The sequence below is a fragment of the Rhinoraja longicauda genome, unplaced genomic scaffold, assembly GCF_053455715.1.
Source record: "Rhinoraja longicauda isolate Sanriku21f unplaced genomic scaffold, sRhiLon1.1 Scf001915, whole genome shotgun sequence".
Lineage (NCBI taxonomy): Eukaryota > Metazoa > Chordata > Chondrichthyes > Rajiformes > Arhynchobatidae > Rhinoraja > Rhinoraja longicauda.
In genome coordinates, this window is record NW_027603130.1 from 1,428 (window position 1) to 20,532 (window position 19,105).

Genomic DNA, 19,105 nt, shown 5'->3' on the forward strand with positions numbered 1-19,105 from the left:
CATTTGCTTATATTCTATAACTATTTCCTCATTATCTGCACAAGAAACAGTGCAAGAAGAATCTGAAAAATTACGGCAAAGGGTTCTGCCTACTGATACCGCGTCCCATTTCTGTCCTAAATCTCGATTCGATCATCCCGTTCATGAATCTATCACAGCCTTCCCCAAAACCACTCTTCACATAATGCCTTTAAAGCCCTTGGACTTCTTTTTCTTTTGGAGTGCAGAAGGCTGAGGGGTGACCTTATCGAGGTGTACAAGATCACGAGGGACATGGTTATAGAATTTAATTATGAGAGGCATAGATAAGGTAAACAATCAGAATCTTTTTCCCCAGTATGAAAAAATCAAATACTAAAGGGCATAGCTTTAAGGTGAGAGGGGCAAAGTTTAAAGGAGATGTGCTGAGCAAGTTGTTTTACACAGAGGGTGGTGGGTGTCTGGAAAGTGCTGCTGGAGGTGGTGGTTGAGGCAAATATGAGCGTGGTATTTACATTTTTTTTGGATAGGTACATGGATATACAGCGGCCATTGATTCTAATCTCTTCAATCTCCCTTTGCAGCGACAAAACAGCAAGATACTATTATTACTGGCATCTCCGGAAACAGGTTCTCCAGTCCCAGTGCATGCTTCGTGAAGAGGCATACTTTCTCCTTGCTGCCTATGCCTTGCAAGCGGACCTCGGAAACCACAAACGCCACAAACATTATGGGAAATACTTTGAGCCTGAAGCTTACTTCCCTCCTTGGGTAAGAACAACCTAAAACCTTTATCTCTTTATATGAACATGGAACCCAGAACGCCAGTGATTCGGTGTGGTGCCAACTCACAAGAGCTGAAGAATCTGGAAACCAAGATTTTTTTGGAAACATTTAAGTTCTATTTGAAATTCCACTGAAAGCTGAGGCGGCTTTAACATCAGTGTGTAACTGAACATGGTTGTACAAATGATTACAAATGAGTATTTGCTTGAACATTACAGAAGTGTATTGCATGCAGTTCTGGTTGCCCAATACAGGAAGGATGTGGAGTCTTTGGAAAGGGTGCAGAGAAGGTTTAACAGAATGATGCCTGGATTAGGGGTTGTTAGCTCCAGGGAGAGGTTGGACAGACTTTGATTATTTTTTCTGGAACGCTAGAGGTTGAGTGGAGACTTGATAGAAATATATAAAATTATGGGAGGCATAGATAGGGGAGACAGTCAGAACCTTTTTCCCCTTTATCAAATACTAAGTTAAGAGGGGAAAGTTTAAACATGATATGTGTGGGAAGTTTCTGACACAGAGGGTGTTAGTTTCTGGAACATGCTGCCGAGTGTGGTGGTGAAGGCAAATATGATGGCCAATGCCATTAAGAGATTTTTACATAGACACAGGTATGCACAGAATGGAGGGGTATGGACTATGTACTGGCAGGTAAGTGTTGGCCTTGGCATTGTGTTCGGCACAGCCATTGTGGGCCGAAAGGTCTAATCTTGTGCTGCTCTATTTCATGTTCTATGATAGTAGTGGGCTAAATTCCACTGTTTACACTTTGGGGCAGGAGCAAACTCAAAGCTAGCGTTTGTTTCCAGAGGGCTAGAAAACAAAAACTAGGATGCAATGCTGAGATTCTTTTAGACGCTGGTCATGCGGCATTTGGAGTAGTGTGAGCAATTTTGTCCGCCATGTCTGAGGAAGGGTGTGGATGTGGAGAGGGTCCAGAGGAGGTTTACATGAATGATCCCAGGAATGAGTGGGTTAACATATGATGAGCGTTTATCGGCACTGGGCCTGTACTCGCTGGAGTTTAGAAGAATGAGGGGGACCTCATTGAAACGTACAGAATAGTGAAAGGCTTGGATAGAGTGGATGTGGAGAGGATGTTTCCACTAGTGGGGGAGTCTAGAACTATAGGTCACAGCCTCAGAATTAAAGGACGTTCCTTTAGGAAGGAGATGAGGAGCAATTTCTTTAGTCAGAGGGTGGTGAATCTGTGGAATTCTTTGCCACAGAAGGCTGTGGAGGCCAATTCAATTGATATTTTTAAGGCAGAGATAGATTCTTGATTAATCCAGGTGTCAGGGGTTCTGGGGAGAAGGCAGGAGAATGGGGTTAGGAGGGAGAGATAGATCAGCCATGATTCAATGGCGGAGTAGACTTGATGGGCTGAATGGACTAATTCTGCTCCTATCACTTATGGCTTTATGACCTTGTAAAGGTCATATCCGTGTAAAGTTCCTTTATCCTTGTAAAGTTCCCTCGTGCAATGTTGTTTTGGGATCAGTGTGATTTTTGGATTATGGAGTATCAAAGATCAAATAATAAGATGCAAACTGATGCTGGATCTAAAATTTACACCTGTAGGTGGTTACCAAGCGGGGCAAGGAGTATATTTTGAAACACATTCCAAATATGCACAAGGACCAGTATGCACTTACAGCCACAGAAGCACATCTCAAATACGTCAAAGAGGCTGTCCAGTTGGAGGATGTAGCTGTTCATTATTACAGACTGTATAAGGTAAGGAGCAGAATGTACAGAGAGTCATAGAGCATGTAAACGGGTCCTTTGGCCCAATTCATCCATAAGACCGTAAGACAAAGGAGCAGAATTAGGCCATTTGGCCATTCAATCTACTCCATCTTTCTATCATGGCTGATCTATTTTTCCCTCTTAACCCCATTCTTGTCCATGCCGACCAAGTGGCCCCATCTGTGCTAATTCCATTTGCATGGGTTTGTCCCATATCCCTCTAAACCTTTCCTATCCATGTACCTATCCAGAAGTGTCAACTACTTCCTCTGGCAGTGTAACTTGCAGCTTCAGTTGAACAGGATACTCTGAATGTTTATTGACAGTGCAGACGACCTGAAAGAATTATCCATTTTCTTTTTGTCTGACTGTCTTCCCAACTTGGGAAGGTTATCTGTGACCAGGTCTTTGGAATGGCTGCCTGCAGTCCCACCAGTGTTGCCAACCGTAGTTTGGGCAAGTCACAGTCCAGGTAAATGATAAAGCAATGCATGTTGTGTTGGAGATGAAAGAGCGAGTGGAACTCCAGTTATATATTTTTTACCGCGTAGGCCTAAGGTGAAATGGGAGAGATTTAAGAATCACCTCGGGGGCAAATTTTTCACTCTGAGGGTAGTCCATATCTGGAATGAGCTGCCGGAGGAAGCTATTGAAGTGAATACAATTACAGGACATTTGGACAGATTTGTATCGGAAGGGTTTAGAAGGTTAATGGACCAATGCAGACAAATGGGATCAGCCCTGTATGTCAACTTCCTTGGCATGAACAAGGTAAGTTGAAGGGCCATGCTGTACATGTCCATGCTGTATAGCTCTGTGACTCTAAATTGTGGTTTGTGACTGTATAATAAGTGATTCAGGGATGGAGATTAGTAGGTTGAGATTCCATCGTTAAGGTACAGACTCGTGGAGGGAGCAGCGTTTACTGCAAGTGATAATATTTAGTCAAATGCTATATAGGTCACATCCGTGGCTTCAGTATCTTGTTTTCTATTTTTATTTAGCAACAGTTGAGGCCACCCAAACCTAAGAGTTGGTCACAGCATGATCAGCATTAGGCTTGGTTGATTTGCCTTCACAATTCATTAGAGGTGCAGTAACGTATAAACAAAAATAGACTTGAATGTTATGTTGCTGTTTGCTGGGTTGCAATAAAATTAATCTGCTTCCCTGTTATTGTTTAACACAGAAGAGTAAAGAGTACACTGGGATAAACCTGCCTTTTGAGCAGCCCATTCTTTTACATGTAAACTCTTATTAATCTGTACCTACACGCAAACCTTGCCTCCCAAATTAGAAGGGTCAAGTCAAGAGAATTTAATTGTCTTATGTACTGGCAACTGAACAATGAAATTGTTGCTTGCTGCAGCTTACCATGTGTGTTAATGGAAAACGCATGGATAAATATATAATAATCAATAACACATCAACAACCATAATACAAGAGGGCAGAACACAGGCAAGTGGGATGGGGCATCATGGTCGACATGGGCCAGTTGAGCCGAAAGGTCTGTTTCCATGCTCTATGACTCTAGTGAAATATTGGCCGAGGGACATTTAATTTTAATTTTAATCAGGAGAAGGAATTGCAACAATGTTTGCTGCACAGGAACGTCGTCTGATTTTACTTTGTTCTGTTTAGGATAAGAGAGAGATTGATGCCTCACTGATGCTGGGTTTAACCCTTCAAGGACTTCAGATATTTCAGGTAAGATGCAAAACAGTTCAAGTCCAATTGAAGTCTTGAATTTCTGTGTAGGTAAACAGGAGCTCTGTTGATGGAGGATGGTGCAAATGCCAAAACAGCTCAATAGCTTTGCCATGCACTACTTTGTAAGGGCTGATTATTCCTGGGGATAAAGATTGCATTGCACAGCGTGTGGTTATATGTAGTTCTGGTCGCCCAGCTGTCAGAAGGATAGTTGGAAAGGGTGCAGAAAAGATTCACTGGAATGTTACATCGGCTTGCAGGCCTGAGTAATAGACTGAGGTTAGTTAGGCTGGGACTTTTTTCTTGGAGCGTAGGAGGCTGAAAGGTAACCTCATTGTGGTGTACAAGATAATGAATAGCATAGATAAAAACACTCGCAATGTTCCCACCCCCCCCCCCCCCCCCCACCACCCGCCCCCCCCCCACCCCCAGAGTAAAAGATTCTAAAACTATAGGGTATTGACTTAAGGTGAGAGGGGAAAGATTTAAGAGCTCAGGAAAAACCTTCACTCAGGGAATTGCCTGTATCTGGAAAGAGATGCCAGAGGAAGTTATAGAAGCAGATACATTTGTGGACTTATAGTCAGAGGTTGGATAGACTGAGACTTTTTTCTTTAGAGTGTAGGATGCATAGCTGACCTTATTGAGGTATACAAGATCATGAGGAGCATGGATAAAGTGAACGCTCACAGTCTTTTTCGCAGGGTAGAGGACTCTAAAAATAGAGGGAATACGCTTAAGGTGACAGGGGAGAGATTTAAGAGGGACCTCATGCGCAATGTTTTCACTCTGAGGGCAGTCCGCATCTGGAATGAGCTGTCTAGAGGAAGCCATAGAAGTGGATACAATTACACCTTTAAAAGTCAGTTATGGACACATATGCGAATAGGAAGGATTTAGAGGGAAATGGGCTACACAGTGTGGACTCGGTGGGTTTAAGGGCCTGTTTTCATGCCATATTTCTAAACTAAAATCCCCAAAGTTCCATGTCCATTCGCTCTACAGTTGCTGCGTGACCCGCTGAGTTCCGCCAGCATTTTGGTGCTTTTTGCTTTTACTTTAAATTCTTTTGCCCTTTTTTTCATATCACATTGCTGTTGTTTTACTTAAAGGTAACAATTTCAGTTGAACTTCATTGGAATTGCTTCCTGTGTCGGCCGCAGGGGTGGAGATTATGCCAGTGTCAGGAAAGGGAAACTCCTCGTCTGCAGAGAATCAGCGTAAAGGAATTTCTTCTGGTCTGGATAACATGGTTCATTAAAGAACTTAAACACACACCCATTCCACGAAACCACTCAGCTCTAAGATTCTCAGTGCACTGCAAATGGCTGATGGCACAGTTTATCTGACTCGAATGAAATCCTCCTTCTTTAAAATTTCTACATTTATATTGGTTGTTCACAAAATTAGCAGCTTTGCTTGAAGAAGACAAAGTTAGTTTTGTGTTGTTTTAACTTCTGCCCTGTGTGATTCACAGAAGGCAGGAGAGGACTAATGTGCAGCATAATTGCAGTATAATCACTGTAATGTTTAGTTCCGCAGTAGTTCCGTAGCATATCCAAAATTAGAATCGGTCTAAAATGCTCAATTTTTTCTGAGCCATCGACTTTAACTAGAAACAATGTTCAGCTGTTTGTGCTTTACTCTCATGGTCTTTACAGAACTCAGGCTTTGAGTTTTACTTTGATATTCATTGAAACAATATGGGCTAGGGAAATGGATTTGCACAATAACCAATATTGATTCTCTCGATTATTCACAGCTGCATCATTGAGTTGAGTACATAAGTTGGGTTGAGCTTTATAATTGTCACGTGCACTGAGGTACAGTGAAAAGCTTTGTTTTAAAAACAGATCAGACTTCCATACATAAATACAATCAAGTCCAACTCAAATACAATAGAAAGAGTAAAGGGGGAAGACACAAATTTCAATGTCCTCAATGGGGTAGAGGTGAATTGGACAGTACCCCGAGTTTATGGAAGGACCATTCAAAAGCCTGAAAACAGAGGGGAAAAAGCTGTTCCTGAGTCTGGTGGTGTGCTTCTTCAAAACTTCTGTACCTTCTACTGGATGGCAGGAGGGAGAAGAAGGAATGACAAGTCTTTGACTTTGTTAAAAAGATACAAAGTGCTGGAGTATCTCAGCAGGTCAGGCAGTATCTCTGGAGAACATGGATACTTGACGTTTCGGGTCGGAATCCTTCTTCAAACTGATTGTAGTGGGTGGGGAGTGGAGGGGAAGAAAGCTGGATGAGAGGTGGGGGCAGGGAATAGCCTGGCGAGTGAGAGATGAATACAAGTGGGGGGGGGAGGGGTGGGTTTGATTGGTAGATGGTTGGACAAAGGCCAGAGATGAAAGGACATGGTGTGAAGCAAGGATAGATGAAGATCGTGAAGGAATATAGGTGGAAGGACAGGGGATAAGAGGAAGTTGAAAATGGGTGTGAATCCTAGTAGGGCATAGGGAAGAAAGGTGGAAGGAATAAATGAATTAATTAATGAAAAGGGGGGGGGGTGTGGTGTGGGAGGTTGTTTGTAGGTAAGTTAGCTAAAGTTGGAAAATTCAACGTTCATACCATTAGGTTGTAAGCCACATAAGCAGAATATGAGATGCTGTTCCTCCAGTTTGTATGTGGCCAGCGATATTTACACAATGGTGTACCGTGTGCAGTTCTGTCATTGGAATGCCATTAAATTGGAAAAGGTGCAGAAGAGATTCACCAGGGTGTTACCTGGGCTTGCAGGCCTGAGAAATAGGGCGAGGTTGGATAGGCTGGGACTTTTTTGTCTTGGAGCATAGGAGGCTGAAAGGTGACCTCATTGAGGTGTACAAGATCATGTGTGGCATGGATAAAGTGAACATTCGCAATCTTTTTCCCCCCAGAGTAAAGAATTATAAAACTATGGGGCATAGACTTAAGGTGAGAGGGGAAAACTTGAAGAGGGACCTCAGCGACAAACTTTTCACTCAGAGGATTGCCTGTATCTGGAATGAGCTGCCAGAGGAAGCTATAGAAGCAGATACATTTGTGAATTTTGAGGCATTTAAACAGATATCTGTTCAGGAAGGGTTTAGGGGGCTATCGGCCAAATGCAGGCAAATGGGTTTAGCCCAGTACGCCAACTTGTCCAGCATGAACAGGGTGAGTTGAAGGGCTTGTTTCCATGCTGTAAAACTCTGACTCTAACACTCCTTCCTTGCTCTTTTCACCTCGGTGCCAAAGAAGTGCGATCAGGACACAGACTGCCTGTATTTCTCACACCATGTCATTTTTTCCAGGTTGTGGGTGAATCGAAACAGTTGTTGTATGATTTTCCTTGGTCTAACGTTGGCAAGCTTGTGTTTGTGGTAAGTCGGAAATTTTTCTAGCACATCTATTCTTCCCACTGACTTGAAGAAGAAGGGGAATCTACAGTATTTCCTTGCAATAATGGTTGCCTGTCTCCGTGGAAATCTGGGAAGGAAGGGGTTCAGAGAGCCCACAAAAACAAATTATACATGAATTACACACAATGTTCTAAAAGAAAGAAGATGACTGTGCAAAAACATAATTTTTAAAACCCCCTACAAGTCCATGGTATTGCAAGAGGAGGTGCATAGCATTGGTCGAGATAGGATTAGAATTGTGCCGTTTGGGTCAAGAACCTGATTGAGGAAAGTGGCTTTTCCTGAACCTGGTGGTGTGGGACTTTAGGCTTCTGTACCTCCTGCCTGACGGTAGCAGCGAGAAGAGGGCATGGCCTGGGCGGTGGCGATTCTTGGGGATAGATGCTACCTTCCTGAGGCAGCGCCTTGTACAGATACTTTTGATGGAGTGGAGGGCTGAGTCCACCACTCTGCTGTCTCTTGCATTCCTGTGTGTCGCATTTGCTGCACCAGGCCATGTTGCAACCAGTGAGGATACTTTTCACAGTGCCTCTGTAGAAGACTGTGAGCACATTCGGATAAATGCCAAATCTCTTTAAACTTCGAAGAAAATAGAGGCGGTGGCGGGCCTTCTCCCCAGAACAAGTCATCAGAGATGTTAATGGCCAGGAATTTGAAGCTACTAACTCTCTCTGCCAACAGCCCACCAATGAAAACAAACATGTTGCCTCCTGATTTCTCCTTTCTGATCAATGATAAGTTCCTTGGTCTTGTTGATATTGAGCGAGAGATTGTTATTGTGACGCAACTCAACTAGAAGTTCTATCTCTCTCTTGTACACTGACTCTTCATCTCCCTTGATGGCCAAAAACTGATTCATGTAAAATTGATCCTCTATATTTCTTAATATTTGCTATTTTATGATATATACCATTTTTGTCTATACGTGAAGAGGCGAGATACAAGTTCTCTAAAAATACACATCGATAAACTGGCGATGTGCACAATATAATATTAACAGAGTAGCAATCCTTTCCAGAAGTGTGGATGGCTTTTTGCTACTTATCCAGTTTACAAGATAAGAAAGCAGGAATCATAACAATAAACACAACCAAGTTAATTTTTTTTCCTGCTCTTTTAGCTTCATGATATTGGATTATTACAGAGATAAGTACATATAATGGAACTCTTAGTTTAGCCAAAACTTCCTTCAGTGCAATTGCCTTGTCCTGTATAAACCACACCATTGAGTGGCTTTTCAAATTCTGTCCCTCCCTCTCTCCTCCACCTCTCACTTCAAGAAACACACTCCATCTACCAGACAGCGCTTGCACTTTCTAACATAATTCGTGTAAGTACCATTCACCAATGCACAGTTGAAATATAGCTTTATTGTGGATAGGATATTTGAATAAGTTTTTACATGTGTATAAATTTGCAAAACCGAGGTGAAGTGGTGGACTTGAAATCAACAATGTTATTAAGTTGGGAAAAGTGCAGAAGAGATTTGCAAGGTTGTTGCTTTGGTTTGTGGACTTGGGTTGTCAGGAGAGATTGAATAAATGGGACATCTTCCTTTGGAGCGTAGGACACCGAGGGATGAACTTATTTAGGTGTACGAGATCTTGGTGGACATGGTTATTGTGAAAGCTCAGCCTGTTTCCTTTAACTGAGGACAGGATTCTAAAACTAGAGGGCATATGCCTGAGGGGAGAGATTTTCCAGGGACGTTAAGGGCAGTTTTTTCACTCTAAGGGTAGTCCGTATCTGGAATGAGCCGCTCGAGGAAGCTACAGAAGCTGATGCAATTATGGCTTTTAAAAATCATTTGGATAGGTATATGGATAGGAAGGATTTTCGAGGGACAAATACAAGCAATTGTGACTAGCCCAGAATGTTAACTTGATCGGCACGGACAAGGTGGGCTGAAGGACCTGTTTCCATTCTGTACAGCTCTATGACTCGAGAGCTCAATGACATTAGGCTGCGTATTGTGATTGCAATCCAGTGAATTATAACCTTTACGAGCAAAGCTCTGTATTCCTGTATTCCTGTAAATGGTTTTGCCTACGATGCAAATAGTGGGCCCCAGCTACACTCCTTGAAAACACAATCGGGATCCTTCCCCAAATCACTTTCCAAGGACCCTGTTTCAACAATCCTTTTAAAACTCACCGGGACGCTGTTTCCATGTTGCTTTAGAGTCCACGCTTCCACATTACTTACAAAAACACAGGGACCATTTCCTCGCTCTCAGTTTAAAGACATTGGTGCATTATTAGCAGTAGTTAGTTGGTTTAGGTTAACGTCACGTGAATTTAGATACGGTGAAGTGCTATCCAGTCAAATCATACACTACACAAGTATAACAGATCCTCTTCAGGAACAGCACTCAGAGTTGCCACATTCCGGTGCCATCTTGCAACTTCCATGTCTCTGAAAAATCTAATACGCCAGACATTCGGCAGTCTGGCACCACCAAATTCTCAAGGATGCCAGATTATATGTATCTTGCTGCAAATAGATAGCTTGTGAACACAGCGGTTTGGAACATGCATCCTACAATATAACCTCCCTTGGTGACAGTCACACATCACGTGGCAACCTAATTTGACCACTTGGCAATTCTCTGGTGAAGAGTTCATCATCACCACAAGGCTGCCAAGAAATTTCAATACCTGCATGACACGGTAATTTCAGAAAATCGCTGTTCATCTCCACACATCTGCTCAGCTACCCTGCCAAGTTTTCATTCCCACAGTCTGCACAAGAATTCACCTTGCATTGAAGATGTTACACGCTAGAGATTTGTTGGAAAGCAGCCAGTGCTCTTGCCAAAATGTTTCCATTCAGTTGCAGTGTTGGAAATATTCCACACAATTCCAAAGTGAGACCTATTCTCAAAAGTCAGGATAAACCTACTCCGGCCAACTCGGATCCCATTAATCAGCCATCAGCACGGTGCTGGAGGTGTGCTATCAAATAGAAATTACCGCTCATAGATGCTATCTTTTGTTTCCAAGGGTCATAGAGAACGGAAACTGGCCTTTTGGCCTAACTCGTCCATGCGACTAAGATGCCCCATCTAAGCTGGTCCCATTTGCCCATGGCCCATATCCCTCTAAACCTTTCCTATCCATGTACTTGTTGCTATTTACATGTTGCTATTAATGTTGCTATTGTACCTGGCTCAGTTTTTTATTCTGGCATCTTGATCCATATACCCACCACCGTCTGTGTAGAAAAAGTTGGCCCCGGGTTCCTATTAAATCTTTCCCCTCTCACCTTATAACTATGGCCTCTAGTTTTTGATTCCTCTACCACAGGAAAATGACACTGTGCATTCACCCTATCTATTCCCCTCATAATTTTCCCTATAAGATCACCCCTCAATCTCCTGCACTCCAAGGAATACAGTCCTAGCCTGCCCAATAGCTCAGGTCCTTGAGTCCTGGCAACATCCTCAAATCCTTTCTGCATTCTTTCCAGCTTAGTGGCATCTTTCGTATAGCAGCATGACCAAAACTCCACCCATTGTAAATTCAAGTAAACTTCCACACGAGGCCAATCTGCTCCAGCTCTCACTCGACCTTTGGCCGAAGCTTTGCTAAGTTACGATGATGAGATGTGGTTGGCTGCCAGTGTTTTCAAGGCAGCACTTGGCTCAACGAGATACTGACGGAACAGAGTAAGACAGGAGTCCGAGGAGATCGGAAACCAAACCATCCCCTTGCTAGAATTGTGCACACCACAAAGTAAACCATTATGGTTGTGGCAGCAGTTCCTCAGTGCTACTATCTTAACCCCCTCATCAATGATTTCCCATGACCATACTGCAGCCAGTAAGAATTTTATTGTTCGGTTATTGGTACATACAAAAATTAAATTCCTTTGACTTGACTTTTGATTCTCTTGAAATGCCCCTCAACTCCCCCAATTCTTTTGCCACATCTCTCCTCCAGGTGCAATACACAACAGTCAATTAATAACCCACCAACACATCTTTGGAATGAGAGAGGGAGCCAAAATGCCCATAAGAAATCTTCACTATAATCGGCAGAACGTGTAGAGTCCACACAGATAGAGGTCAGGGTTGAAGCTGGATCTATGGATCCATATGACTTCCTGCTGCCCCAGTGGGGCTTTCTGATCTGAATTTGAAATATTTTAGCCATCTACCTTCATTTTTATTCATAGACACCACATGCACACAATGTAAAGGGTCTGGGTAACGCGATGTAATGGTTCCTTCTGGCTCTAGAAGTGCGGTTTTATTTAAGATTCAAGAGTGTTTATCACGTGTACTAGCAACAGAACATTGAGATTCTTATTTACTGCAGCTTAACAGACCTGTTAATGCAGTAACACCCAGACAACATTTAATAGTCAGTAATACAATGAATTATGAACCCTAATACAAGATAATCACAATCGTACAAAACCAAAGTCTGTAGTGCATCTACAGTCTGTAGAAGATTATAGTTGCTGAGATGAGTGTTGTGTAGTGTTCAAGAGCCTGATGGTTGCTGTAGAGAAGCTGTTCCTGAACCTGATGGTCATGGTTATCAGTCTACTGCACCTCTTCCCGATGGTAGTAGTGAGATGAGAGTGTGACCAGGGTGGTGTGGGTGTATGATATTGGCTGCCTTTTTGAGGCAGCGCCTCCTATAGATCTCTTTGACAGTCGAGGGTCAGTACCTGTGATTAACCCTGAGAAATCCCTTAAACTACCTTAAAGTTGCATTATTAAATTGGTTTATAATTCTTCACAAAAGACTGCATCTGTCGACCTCTGTTTAAATGTGTAGGAAGGAACTGCAGATGCTGGTTTAAAACGAAGATAAGACACAAAATGCTGGAGTAACTCAGCGGGACAGGCAGCGTCTCTGGAGAGAAGGAATGGGTGAAGTTTCGGGTCAAGACCCTTCTTCAGTAAGGGTCTCGACTTGAAACGTCACCCATTCCTTCTCTCCAGAGATGTTGCCTGTCCCGCTAAGTTACTCCAGCATTTTGTGTCTGTCCTCTGTATAAAGTTGGACAGGGTTTATTTGCTCCATGCTAACTGCACAGGTTTGTTTCCAGGGGAAGAAGTTTGAGATCTTGCCGGACGGTTTGCCTTCAGCCAGGAAACTCATTTACTACACCGGCTGCCCCATGCGCTCGAGGCACCTGCTCCAGCTCCTCAGTAACAGCCATCGCCTCTACATGAACCTGCAACCTGTCCTACGACAGGTCAGGAAGCTGGAAGAGAATGAAGGTAATGTTAAAACCGGAATACTTTATTCCTTTGAGCGGATGGGGTAATCTTATAGAAGTGTATAAAATCATTAAGGGGAAAAGGTAGGGTGAATGCACAGAATCTTTTTCCCAGGGGAGGGCATTCGCAAACCAGATAGCATAGGTTTAAGGTGAACGTGGAAAGATTTAATAGGAATCTGACCTAAAGGGAGAGGTGAGGCAGGCTAGAACTTTATTCCTTGGAGCGCAGGAGGATGAGGGGTGATCTTACAGAGGTGTATAAGATCATGAATGGAATAGATAGGGTAAATGCACAGTCTTTTATGCAGAGTGAGGGTATCAAAAACCAGAAGACATGGGTTTAAAGTAAAGGGGAAAAGACTTAATAGGAACCTGAGGGGCAACATTTTCGCATAGAGGGTAGTGGGTATATGGAACGAGCTTCCAGAGGAGATAGTTGATGCAAGTTCAATAACAATATTTAAACAGGTACATGGATAGGAAAGATTTAGAGGGAAATAGGACTAGCTGAAATGGGACATCTTGGTCAGCATGGACAAGTTGGACGGAAAGGCCACCTTCCATGCTGTAAGACTGTGTGAGCCTTATTAATTTCATCCATTGCATTATCCTTTTGAAATTTGTAAAGCCTTCAGTAGTGTTTTTATTTGAAGGCCTTAATATTCCCAGTGTTGATGTGCTCACACAGAGCTGTGACAATCAGCTGAATTGTGTAATCTGAGTGTGCGTAAAGTTCCTCTGCAAGACTGACCTCCAGCCAAGTCAGAATTTTTCCATTGGTTTTTAGGATAATTCATGGATGTTTTTTCAGAAAAGCATAGCACATGAAGACCTTGAATGGATATTAACTCTCCATTTGCTCTGATTTTATTGATTGTTTAATTTACCATTTTAAATTATTTTAACACTTTTATAGACAGATAACGGACATTTTGCATGTAATTTCTGGGAATATATATTGGTGCATTTATTTTTAGTCCAGCTCAGTGACGCAGTATTACAAGGGCTCTTCGGCACACCGAGTCCACGCCGATCGCATTGAATGGCGGTGCTGGCTCGAAGGGCTGAATGGCCTACTCCTGCACCTATTGTCTATTGTCTATTGACCATCGTTCACCCATTCACACTAGTTCTATATTATCCCCCTTTCATCCACTCCCTACACACTAGGAGCAATTTTCAGAGGGCAATTAATCTACAAACCTGCATGTCTTTAGTATGTGGGAAGAAACCAGAGCATCTGGCAGAAATCCATGAGGTCACAGGGAGAACATGCAAACTCCATACAGGCAGCACCCGAGGTCAGGATCGAACCCAGGTTTCTGGTGCTCTGAGGCAACAACTCAACCAGCTGTGCCACTGTGTCACCCGAAACAAGATATTATTACTGAGCAAGACAGTTATGGAGGAACTCAGTGGGCCAGGCAGCATCTGTGGAGGGAATGGACAATTGATGTTTTGGGTCAAGGACTTTCTCAAGACTTGAAGTAGGGAGAAGAAAGCTGGAAAAGAGAGGTGGGGCCAGACAAAGCCTGGCAAGTGATAGATGGGTACAGATGATACGGGCTGCTTGGCAGATGGGAGGAATGGGTGACAAAGGCTGTGATGGTGAAAGGGAGACAAAAGGATGTCAGATAGGGAGAGAAGTGAGGTAGTGAAATGTAATGCCAGAGGGAGAGTTACGGGAAGGCAGGAACGGGGTACTGATTGAGAATGATCAGCCATGATCACATTGAATGGTGGTGCTGGCTCGAAGGGCCGAATGGCCTCCTCCTGCACCCATTGTTTATAAAGAGGGAGATAAAAGGGAAATGTAAGACACTGGGATGGGGGATGAGCGTACGGGCAGGGGGGGAGGGGGGGGAGAAACAGTGTGACTGGCGTAGACACAAGAAACTGCAGATGCTGGTTTACCAATAAAGACACACAGTGCAGGAGTAACTGAGACAGCCAGGCATCATGAATGGGGTGACTGGGGTGGTGGGAGAAGGTGTTTAGCTTAGTATATTATTGTCACATACAGTGAAAAGCTTTTTGTTGCATGCTATCCAGTCAATAAAAAGACTATACATAATTGCAAACAAGTCATCCACAGTGTACAGATATAGGATAAAGGGTACAGCGTTTCGTGCAAGATAAAGTCCAGTAAATCTATATATATTACTAACATTCTCATCTTGTATATATGTGGGTTTGTGGATATATTTGTATATGGGTTTGTGGATAGATTTGTTCCCGAAGTACAATAGACAATAGACAATAGGTGCAGGAGTAGGCCATTCGGCCCTTCGAGCCAGCACCACCATTCAATGTGATCATGGCTGATTATTCTCAATCAGTACCCCATTCCTGCCTTCTCCCCATACCCCCTGACTCCGCTATCCTTAAGAGCTCTATCTAGCTCTCTCTTGATAGCATTCAGAGAACTAGTCTCCACTGCCTTCTGAGGCAGAGAATTCCACAGATTTACAACTCTCTGACTGAAAAAGTTTTTCCTCATCTCCGTTCTAAATGGCCTACCCCTTATTCTTAAACTGTGGCCCCTGGTTCTGGACTCCCCCAACATTGGGAACATGTTTCCTGCCTCTAACGTGTCCAACCCCTTAATCATCTTATATGTTTCAATAAGATCCCCTCTCATCCTTCTAAATTCCAGTGTATACAAGCCTAGTCGCTCCAGTCATTCAACATATGACAGTCCCGCCATTCCGGGAATTAACCTAGTAAACCTACGCTGCACACCCTCAATAGCAAGAATATCCTTCCTCAAATTTGGAGACCAAAACTGCACACAGTACTCCAGGCGCGGTCTCACCAGGGCCCTGTACAACTGTAGAAGGACCTCTTTGCTCCTATACTCAACTCCTCTTGTTATGAAGGCCAACATTCCATTGGCTTTCTTCACTGCCTGCTCTACCTGCATGCTTCCTTTCAGTGACTGATGCACTAGGACACCCAGATCTCGTTGTACATCCCCTTTTCCTAACTTGACACCATTCAGATAATAATCTGCCTTCCTATTCTTACCACCAAAGTGGATAACCTCACACTTATCCACATTAAACTGCATCTGCCATGCATCCGCCCACTCACACAGCCTGTCCAAGTCACCCTGCAACCTCATAGCATCTTCCTCACAGTTCACACTGCCACCCAGCTTTGTGTCATCTGCAAATTTGCTAATGTTACTTTTAATCCCTTCATCCAAGTCATTAATGTATATTGTAAATAGCTGCGGTCCCAGCACCGAGTCTTGCGGTACCCCACTAGTTACTGCCTGCCATTCTGAAAGGGACCCATTTATCCCCACTCTTTGCTCTCTGTCTGCCAACCAATTTTCTATCCATGTCAGTATCCTACCCCAATACCATGTGCTCTAATTTTGCACATTAATCTCCAATGTGGGATCTTGTCGAAGGCTTTCTGAAAGTCAAGGTACACTACATCCACCGGTTCTCCCTTGTCCATTTTCCTAGTTACATCCTCACAAAATTCCAGAAGATTAGTCAAGCATGATTTCCCCTTCGTAAATCCAAGCTGACTCGAAACGATCCTGTTACTGCTATCCAAATGCTCCGCAATTTCTTCTTTTATAATTGACTCCAGCATCTTCCCCACCACTGTTGTCAGACTAACTGGTCTATAATTTCCTGTTTTCTCTCTCCCTCCTTAAAAAGTGGGATAACATTAGCTACCCTCCAATCCACAGGAACTGATCCTCAATCTATGGAACATTGGAAAATGATCACCAATGCATCCATTTATTTCACAAAATGCTGGAGTAACTCAGCAGGTCAGGCAGCATCTCAGGAGATGGGTGACGTTTCGGGTCGAGACCCTTCTTCAGACTACACTATTTTCCTACACTACCAATGCGTCCATGATTTCTAGAGCTACCTCCTTAAGTACCCTGGGATGCAGACCGTCAGGCCCTGGGGATTTATCAGCCTTCAGTCCCATCAGTCTACCCAACACCATTTCCTGCCTAATGTGAATTTCCTTCAGTTCCTCCATCACCCTAGGATCTCTGGCCACTAGAACATCTGGGAGATTGTTTGTATCTTCAGCCAAAATGGTATACGATAGCGCAACAATTTCAGGCCCACCTTATTCACCATTGGCCTGCGGTCCAAATGGTTGTTATATTTTAAAAGTTTTTCACTTTCTCAACTTTAAAAATCACCTTTTAAAATTTTAATAAATCCCTTTTCCACTTGCCCTGCCCATCAGCCGTGTTCAACGTCACAATGGGAACCCAACGGGTCCGCACCTGCGCAGTTGGGGCCTGTTGATCTAATACTTACGTAAAATGGCCACCAGATCTGCCCGTGCGCAGAACAAACGGGTCCGTGCCTGTGTAGTTGGGGCCCGTTGATCTTGGCCCGTTGGGGCCCGTTCAGACTGAAGAAGGGTCTTGACCCGAAACGTCACCCATTCCTTCTCCCCTGAGATGCTGCCTGACGTGCTGAGTTACTCCAGCATTTTGTGAATAAATACCTTCGATTTGTACCAGCAACTGCAGTTATTTTCTTACACTTTATAATACTTACACAAGATGGCCGCCGGGTCTGCGCGTGTGCAGTTGGGGGTGGGTTACTGCTCAGAGGGGGCGGGACCCGGGCGGGACCCGCCCAAGTTACGGGAGTTGCAGTCAATGAGGGGGGGGGGGGTGGACGAGGAGAGCTCTCCTGCTGCTGGCTGCCCCCGGCCGAGGTGAGTGGTTCACTCTCCCCTTTCCTCTCCCCCCTTGCCCGCCCCCGGCCCCGGGGGAGGCTCAGTTGGGGGAGGGTTGCGTGGCCCGCAGCAGAGGTTTGGGCCCAACGGGTCCACGCCCGGCTAGTTCTGATTAAAGATAGTCCAAGTGTCTCCAATTAATTAACTGGTAGGTCAGGTCAGCGCTCTAGTTGGTGATAGTACTGTTTAGTTGCCTGAGAACAGCTTGGAAGAAACTGCCCCTAAATCTTTCACACCTCTGTACCTCTTGCCCAATGGAGAGAAGGAGGAGTGACCTGAGTGAGACATCCTTCATTATGCTGGGGATCTTGCCACGGCAGTGTGAAGTGTAGATGAGTCTATGGAAGGGAGATTGGTTCGTGTGATAATCTGGGCTACATCCACCATCCTTGTAATTTCATGCTGGGAGAAATGTGTGTGCACTGGTGTGGGGGAACAGGGGATAGGAAGAGGTATTACTCTCCATTGGAGAATTGAATGTAATTATTATCTTGCAGAAAAGAAGCAGTACAGGGAATCATACATCAGTGACACCATGGAGATGGACATTGAGCACCTGGACAAGCGATCACGAGCCAGTGGCAGCAGCGCGGGCAGCATGAAGCACAAACGACTCTCCAGGCACTCCACAGCCAGCCATGGCAGCTCCCACACCTCTGGCATTGAGGTGGACACCAAGCACCGGGAGCTCGGGCCAGAGGACAGCTTCAGCGCGCACATCCTGCACCGGAAGCTCAAGTCCTGCAACTCAACAACCAGCCACGGCAGCTCCCATACCTCGGGCGTGGAGAGCGGAGGGAAGGACCGGATGGAGGACGACTCACAGGATGACGGTAATGCAACTGCATAGTGCTGCCAGCCACCATTGCATCCGCTTCATGTCCTTGTTATCACTGCCATAAACCCTAACACAGTCACTGCTGCACAAACAGAAGCGACTAACAAGTCAAACAAGGCAGCAAACACAATGGCTTTTCTCTTGCATGCCAACCAAATCTCACTTTGAGAATGGAAGAGATAGAATTTGCCTTTTGCACGACTCTTTATTTGTCAAGAATGGCGTGACATGTTCTGTTCTGCATTTCTCCAAAGGAGTGTTTTCTGAGCAAGGACAATGGCTTTTGCTTCATTACACTTTGAACAGACCGTGGGACCAGTCACTTTGTTGAGCGACACCACTCAGCAGAAATGTTCTCTGAGAAAGCGGGGGTGGAATAATTGGCCTGAATCGCCCTTAAGTATGGCCCTCCATCAACACCATGGTGGAGGATGGTCATCTTGATAGCAATAGCTTTGATCTTGATGTATGTTTTCCACTGAGATTTATTTTTGATTTACTTTTTATTTTGCACCAATATACTTTTTAAAGAATAAATTTGTAATTTTTTTGTAACATACTTGTGTTGTATAAGCAATTGTTCTTAAAACAAGGTAAAGTTTAAAAGAGTCACAAAGGAACTGCAGATGCTGGTTTACAAAAAGGAAACCCAGCAGGTCAGACAGTATCTCTGGAGAACAT

At 44.1% G+C, this 19,105-nt stretch overlaps 1 protein-coding gene across 1 annotated transcript; it reads left to right on the plus strand.

The window, feature by feature from the left end:
* Positions 1-568: 568 nt before the first annotated feature.
* LOC144591792 (FERM domain-containing protein 6-like) lies at positions 569-18,902 on the plus strand. Its single transcript, XM_078395811.1, has 6 exons — positions 569-750; positions 2,347-2,502; positions 4,157-4,222; positions 7,507-7,575; positions 12,676-12,850; positions 18,084-18,902. The coding sequence occupies exons 1-6, from the start codon at positions 628-630 to the stop codon at positions 18,434-18,436; spliced, it is 942 nt and encodes a 313-aa protein (XP_078251937.1). The 5' UTR covers positions 569-627; the 3' UTR covers positions 18,437-18,902.
* The last annotated feature ends 203 nt before the right edge of the window (positions 18,903-19,105 follow it).